This window comes from Anneissia japonica, unplaced genomic scaffold, assembly GCF_011630105.1.
Source record: "Anneissia japonica isolate Jap-2015-1 unplaced genomic scaffold, ASM1163010v1 scaffold1065_len1792383_cov172, whole genome shotgun sequence".
NCBI lineage: Eukaryota > Metazoa > Echinodermata > Crinoidea > Comatulida > Comatulidae > Anneissia > Anneissia japonica.
Window position 1 is genome coordinate 321,544 of NW_022684135.1, and position 7,956 is coordinate 329,499.

Genomic DNA, 7,956 nt, shown 5'->3' on the forward strand with positions numbered 1-7,956 from the left:
AATGTATTTTTAAAAATTAGACAGCGACGTTTTCTCAGAAGTTGTTCTGTAGGCGTTTATCTGTTAATGACCTTTTGACCTCCTGAATTCTGCAATGAGATTTTCGGGTCGATTCAGCCGAGACGGCCCGAGTGGAGTTTCATGTAAATGTTTCGTACGGAAAAAAAAATCGCGCCCGGCTTACTGAAATGCCGTTTTATCTGTATACCAGGTAAAATATTATGATAAATGCTGCACCTAGGTGAAGAATCTCCATATTAGTATAGTATTGTTAGTTCTATCTACGGCCTTTGATATCATGGAATACAGCATTCTAATGCTGCGTTCATTAGAACTTGTGAAGTCGGTGTTTCTCAGTTCACAACTTTTGAAACGCGTTCATCTGTTCGGTGAACTTGTAAACACAAGTTGTGAACTCGAGTAGAATTTTCTTCCTCGAATTGCACTGTAGTAGTAGGTCTAGTGTGGAAAAAGGCGGATGTAACACAAACGAGCAAATGTATTTATTGCAATTTGTTTAAGTATTATTATTTAAGACAAACAGTGATTTTTGTATGTTTTATTTGCAACCTCATGTTTTGCGCTGTATAACGTTCTGAATGCACTTTTTTTACATAGGCTAGGCAAAGGAGCACATCGATGTGAGGGCGCTTGTCAAAATCTCGAATAGGAAAAAATAATGCCATTTTAGAGTTTGTCAAATGAATGCACTCTCTCTCTCGCATATGTTACAAGTTGTGACATCAGTTCTCACAGGTTTGAACGCAGAATAATCACAAGGTTGTGTAAAGTGTTTGGTATTGATAGCAGAACACTTAAATGTTTCAAATCCTATTAGACCCACAGAAGCTAGTCCATATTTCTTTTTCAAATTAACTTTCATGTGAATGAGTGTTTTTACTTTTGTAAATGTTTGATTTATTTTTTTTACAACTCATGTAATAGGCCTTATTACGATTCTTACATTTTTAGTTCCAAAGTACCCATGGAATCCTCATCTTTATCTACAGTATTCTTTTATCCAGGTCTGCTGAAAAGTAAGTACACATCACTAATTAATTCAATTGTTTTTTTCTTGTTTATTGCACAGAACATGTTCAGTTTATCTGACCTACTACATTTACGTAACACAAGTCTCCCTCCGATTAAAGACCACATTTGCGACCAGGGTTCCCATGGTCTTTAGCAGATTGTCTCTAAAACTAATGGTTTAGTATGTCAGAAAATGTCGTTGACACAACGTCGCAACGTTATTTTGTTGTGAAATTACGCTAAAACTCAATCTTTATGGTTCTAAAAATACATTTTGGATACCAAACTGTGACGTTATTAACTGTTGTAACGTAAAATCGTTAACTAAATACTTTTCGTTCATGGTTTTTTTTGTTTCTACAGACTCTCGGAAGATTTACAGGGTGAGAGGCTAATTTTGCCCTCTGATCGATGCAGTACAAACATGGTCAAGCTGTTGCTCACAGGACAAGCGACACCGTATTTATTCAATGGCTCCTATGAATACGACGAATATGGAGACAAAATGGTGAGATAATAATCACCGGAAATGTTCATTTAAATATTGGTTTTGTTTAAAAAAAAATTGTATTCTTATTTTTTTTCATACAATTTACAAGGCTACTCTACTCTATGTTTGGCATAGAGCTCTAAATCAGTCGTGGTTAAGACGCTTGCGTTCCGTTATGGGTCTATGGCAAATGTGAGGATCCAAAATACTAGAGTACAACATATTAAAAGATACATTAATGCCAAAAGCAAACAAAACATATACGCCTAATATCTTATATAGGATTGTCAATAACTAACTGAATCACTTTTGGAGCCATTTTGGTCCTTCATATTGTATATTGCTTATCCTAATACTATATCATACATAAATCAACATAGGTTAGCTTTGTAGTGTTTATCACAGTCGGTCATCATGGCTGAAATAGGTATGAAATTCTAATTGAGAAATAGTAATATAAAAGTAAATCCTGTTTTACGTTCTATTGTAATTCGCTTGGTCGTATCTCTACCTTATGTACAGTAGGCATGACTGTACAGCAATACTTTCAATAATACAGTACAGTACATTAATAATTTTTTGTCTTTAAAAAGTGTGTAAAATTAAAAAAAAAGAACATTTTGAGCATGAAACTGATAAATATGAACACTGAGTGTAGGCAAAATGTTACTGGGTCTCATAAAAACAAAGACTTTTCAGTGATAGGTAAATTATTCTAATGATGTTACCAAAACATTTAGATATATCATCTAAATATTTTTAAATTTCCAAAATGTACTTATATATTTATGCGTCCACTTCTCAGGTAACTCCTCAAATTGGATTGTCTCGAAGAAGCGACATTGGAATAATGTATTTAGACCACCGAGACGGGCGCCACCAACGTCCACAAATTATTGAGGTTAGATGATTAATTATTATCACCTTTAATTCTTAAATTATCAACAGTGAGATTGTTTATCGATATCAAAGTTGTTGTCATGCTTCATTAAGTAATATATTAACTAAATAATTAGATTATACACAATATTTTTATCATTTATGAGAAATAATTTAGCGTCAAAATCAAATTATTCACATAAAATCAACAGCAATGGACCTTTCCGGATTGTCAGTCAAACTTAACAACTGACCAATCAGAACAGGAAATGGAATACGCGCTTGTCCCACCACGTGTTTTCCCAAAAACGCACGTGTTTACGTATGTTTATACACAATCGTTTGTGGGAACTTAGCAATAATTTACAAGGAACGGGGCTTATTTTGGTTATAACGTCTGTTATAATCTGGTCAATATCATTAGATAACAACGAGATTTATGACGGCTTATGCTTATATATCAAATATTCATTCAGTGATGGGTTCATTTCTGATTTTACAAAAAGGTTGGCACAATGCTAAAGACTCCTAAGTATCCCGTATGGGTAACGTATATCAATGGAAAGTGTGGACTACTGTTTTGCTTAAAGAGGAACTTACTTCGCGAGGCACGTTCTGAACACTGCTTCGATCTCCGCTACTACACAGGACAGCGAAGTCAGACCGAAGAGGCAAAAATAACTGTCGGTACGTTCCGAGAGCATATATATTTCATTCTCCTATATATAAAAAATACATATAAACCGCCATGATTTTTAAATACTTTCTCAATTTGTGACATTAAACGAAAACATGCAAATCTTCTTTATGTAATATTAAAAGTACATTTCCCACATTCAGTGTTCCAAAACATAATATAAGATACCATAAGTTGAGAGTGCAAGAACGCAGACGAAATACAATAGACAGTTAGCTACTCGAAACTTGATTTCACTCAGTTGAATCACAGGGTCAACGAATTAAATTAATTAAAAATTATTGTCTTTTCAGACAACATTTCAAAGCATGGTGAAAGGAAAAAGAGTATATACTATTCTAAAGGAGAACGAAAACCGTTATTAGAAGAATGCATATCATCAAGGTATAACATTTTGAATATGTGTTTTCTGAATGTTTGTTTTCATAATAATATATTTATGCTGCTGTAACTCTTGTCCTGTTATTATGTTTGGTATTATATTATTAATGTTACAAATAAATTAAATTAGTATTGTATTTTTTTGCATGATATTAAAACTAATTGAAGTGTTTAATTTGCAGGTAGATATTTTGGTATATAATTATTTTGACTTAGGCTACAAATTAATTGCTGTATAATTAATTGAATCTTTTCATGTTCTTCTAGGTGGCCCGAGGCTCTCATTGATTGGCACGGGACTTTACCGTTTATTTAGATACCAATGAAGAGGCGATTTTGCTAAAATAACCTCGTAAGAACTTTTCGTGGTGTATTCATATTTAGCAACTGGAACGAACATAATTAGCTTGACAACAAATTGACTTTTCATCTATGAGTTCGTCATTCGTTCCTGTGAATCCAATATTACAGGAGCCACAAGGGTTAAATAAGTAGTAGCTTATCCCTTTAGCGAATAATCTTTAATGAATTCTACTTGCTGTTAATAGTTTACTGGAACTATGGTAGCAGGGTCACCAACGAGCAGGTTAACAGCATGACCAAACCACCACCATGTATGAGTACTGAATGAAAATAAACATAATAATTCAACTAAACGGAGGATGCATTTAATTTAAACGAACTTAGTTTTAATACTTTGGCAACGTAGAAATAAAGAAAAACACCCATTCGCATCGTCATCATTATCATCATCATCTTCATCAATATCGTAATCATCATCATCATCATCATCATCGTCTTCGTCGTCCTAATCACCACCACCATCATCATCATTATTATCAACTGAGTTTGAATACTCTGCCAACATAGAAACAAAGGGAAGCACCCACTCCCATCATCATCATCATCATCTTCATTATCATCATCCTCATTAACAGCATCATCATCATCATCAACAACAACAACATCATCATCTTCATTATCATCATCATCATCATCATCATCATCATCATCATCGTTGTCTTCGTCGATGTCGTCATCATCATTATTAACATCATTATTCTTGAAAAAATATTGCCATAATATTAAATTTTGTAGGGGTTTAAGCAATGCAATACTAACAATAATTGTTTGAAAAAAGTATAGGTCTTTGTACCAAGAACATAAACCTAGATCCAGGGGACTCAAACTTATATTTCCCTACGGAGAGGTGCCGCATTTATGGGGGTTTGTTTTCCTTGGTAGCTCAACGAAAATGATCGGGTTAAAATTTTAATTAAAGTGTCATGATTTTAGCTGTGTACACTGGTTAGGCCTAACTAGGTACTTGAAGGGAAGTATATTTCTAGTACACATCAAAACAAGAATTTTCGGCGGGGTTGTTTCAGTAAATCGGTGCGCAAACGTGGGGAAATTTATCTAAAAAGCGCACCTCCTGCTTTCTTAGTATGTATGTGAACCCTCGGGACCGAAAGTATAACTCTATTGTTTCTTGTAATTTACAAAAATTATTCAATGTAGTTACAAAAGCAGGCTTATTATATATACAATTTTTATCTCTGTCCGTTGTGAATATAATTATTATAAGCTATAAATGTAAATATGATATTTATTACAAGTAAGATAGGAAATACTCACATCGGATCATCCTGAATTACTATATTTAATTTTGGTATTATTAACATAGTTGTTATCGTACGTTATCGTCATCGAAATTTAGGATATTTTAATAACCTTTGTTACGTTTGAAGCGAAATTTCAAAAAGTAACCACAGGCAGCTATAATTTATTACATTTTAATATATCTGTTTCTATATGTATAAAATCATAGACATAATATAAATATTTACAAAGTTAAATTTTCGTATATTAGTTGTGCGTTGAAGTGTATTTGGTAAGAACGTTAAAGGAGAGGAATCTGCGCCGTTTGGAAAAGTTGCCCTGACCGGAATTCCAACCAGGGACCGTCCGCGATTTATACAGACGCCTTAACCAACTGGGCTATTGAGGCTTTGTTGGCACTCTTGTGCACAAGTAATTAGACAGCACTAGTTTTTGATGCATGGCAAATAACAGATCAGTATTATACGCCTTCTTCTTATAAGCGTTTGGCATATAGGCCTATATATATGTACTGTCTCTTATACACATCTAGATGTGTATAAGAGACAGAAATCAAATTATTCACATAAAAAATATATGCGGGTACAACATTTATAATCAATGCATACTTGTATAAAAGAGATCAAAATGAGTAATAAATGTGATTTTTCTAAATTTAGATTTTGATACATTGTTATGTTTTGATATTCAGGGTTTGCATGAATGAGTAATTAACAAAAGAATTGCTTATTTACCTATCTTATCGTGTGTTCAAGAGTAAGAGAAAAGTAAAGAGATTGCCATTTTGCGGTAAATATATATCTTACATAGTTAAGATAAGCTTAAGAATAATTCTTTGCTAATTCAAATAAAATGTTATGTTTTATTTGCTGTCGTCTGTGTGTATTTGTTTTTGACAATTTCCTCATCATTTATCTACCTTTTAGTGGCCAATGCTCTTATGTTTATTTAGTACAATTCGAAAGAAAAATTAGTCGTTACTCTTTTCTCCGTTGGCGTCCTTGCACTGGCCCTACCTTGGCACAGCATAGCATAACGACTGCCTATAATTTTGCAATAACTTTATGCAAGACTAATTATTAAGCAAGGAGCATGCAGTAATATCAAACCGATTATTGACGAGGTAATTCTAAACCAACTTAATAATGGACAGTATTTTTTTTATTATTTTTTTTAATAAGAAACGACCTCGAGTCTTATTAGCCTGGGAGAGTAGTTTATTACCTGATATTGTTACATTTTTTATCATCATCATCAGTGAGTTCCGTATCCATCAAGAATTTCGGATTCTATGATTTTCCTCCATTTCTTTCTGTCTTTAGCTGAATTTTTAAAAATAAGAAACGACCTCGAGTCTTATTAGCCTGGGAGAGTAGTTTATTACCTGATATTGTTACAATTTTTATCATCATCATCAGTGAGTTCCATATCCATCAAGAATTTCGGATGCTATGATTTTCATCCATTTCTTTCTGTCTTTAGCTGATCTTGTTGTTTCCTCATAGCTTCGGTTCGTCCATTCACATGTGTTCTTGACCCATGTTCTTCCTGGTCTTCCCCTCTTTTTCTTTCCTTCAGCTTTTCCTTTCATTAACATTCTTTGCAGTTGGTTCGCTCTTACTATGTGCCCAAAATATTCGCATTTTCTTTTCTTAATTGTTTTCATCATTGTTTTCTTCTCATTCACTCTGTTTCAATACTTCTTCGTTTGTTACCTTGTCCCTGCATGATACCTTCAACATTCTTATAAACATCCACATTTCGAATGCCTCACTTTCTTCTCCATCTCTCTATTTATTGTCAATGTCTCAGATACCTAGTTATTATTTATATTATTCATTTATGACCGGACCCTTGTAATTCTATTTCTATTAAAAATGTTTTTACAAATGACAATAAATATACTGAATATTGAATACTGAATACTGTAATATTTTACAATATATTAATATCAAATCAAATTTTAATTCATTAGAGCTCTGTCCAGACTATCAAATTGTATTTGACAAAAACAGTTGTAAAAAAAATTAGTCATATGCCTATACTTTTATACCATATTTAGGCATGTCACATGTTTTTGTAATACATAATAAAATTAAAAAAAAAAAACAGGAAATAGATTTGTTGGAAGTTGGAAAATGTTTTACATAAAGAGCCAGGGACGTATCCGGGGGGTGGGGGGCAGCCGTGGGAGCCGTGGCTCCCTCCCCCCCCCTTTGTACACAGGTGTTAAAATTTTAAAGATTATTCTTGAGCCAATACAGGTTCTTTCCTGGGATCACTCAAAATGAATACTTCTAAAACATGTAAATATGCACCAGTACCCGTTATACGTAGGCCTAATAGAACACATAGGCCTAAGCGTGATTTAAAAAAATCTTAAATCAATAAATATCAGGCCAGGTCTTTTAAGATAGAAATGCGATACTGTGGTTCAATTTCGTTTTTATCCTTTTGCAAGTTTCTTTAAATGTTTGTTTAATAATACTACTACTAATAGTAATAATAATAATAATAACAATGATGATGATGACGATAGTAATAATTGATAATAATATAAATAACAATAAAAAGTGAAGAAAATTGTGCTAAATGCGAAAAAAGTTGTGATTTGTTGATCATAATATAGCATAGTTAAAGCTTAGTAAGCAAGCTATAATTAGGCATAAGTCGTCCTGGATATTAAGTAGATCCCTGATAAAAGATCATGAGAAATATGTTGTTTGACTATAATGGTAATGTGATGATGATGAATTTTACTATATAAAAGTGTCATTTCCGGCCATCTCGAGAGGTACTATTTCCTCAAATTTTATCACCTCAGCCCCAGCCATGGTGGGGCTGAGGTGGTGAA

The 7,956-nt window shown here is 33.2% G+C and overlaps 1 protein-coding gene across 1 annotated transcript in view; it reads left to right on the forward strand.

Moving 5' to 3' along the window:
- Positions 1 to 4,500, forward strand: part of LOC117103498 (inactive ubiquitin carboxyl-terminal hydrolase MINDY-4B-like) — a 15,590-nt gene extending 11,090 nt beyond the window's left edge. Inside the window, exons 9-13 of the mRNA XM_033244052.1 lie at positions 1,396 to 1,540; positions 2,328 to 2,423; positions 2,908 to 3,088; positions 3,392 to 3,482; positions 3,747 to 4,500. Of these exons, the coding sequence (XP_033099943.1) occupies positions 1,396 to 1,540; positions 2,328 to 2,423; positions 2,908 to 3,088; positions 3,392 to 3,482; positions 3,747 to 3,795 (562 nt within the window). The 3' untranslated portion in view covers positions 3,796 to 4,500. The remainder of the gene's footprint in view (positions 1 to 1,395; positions 1,541 to 2,327; positions 2,424 to 2,907; positions 3,089 to 3,391; positions 3,483 to 3,746) is intronic.
- The last annotated feature ends 3,456 nt before the right edge of the window (positions 4,501 to 7,956 follow it).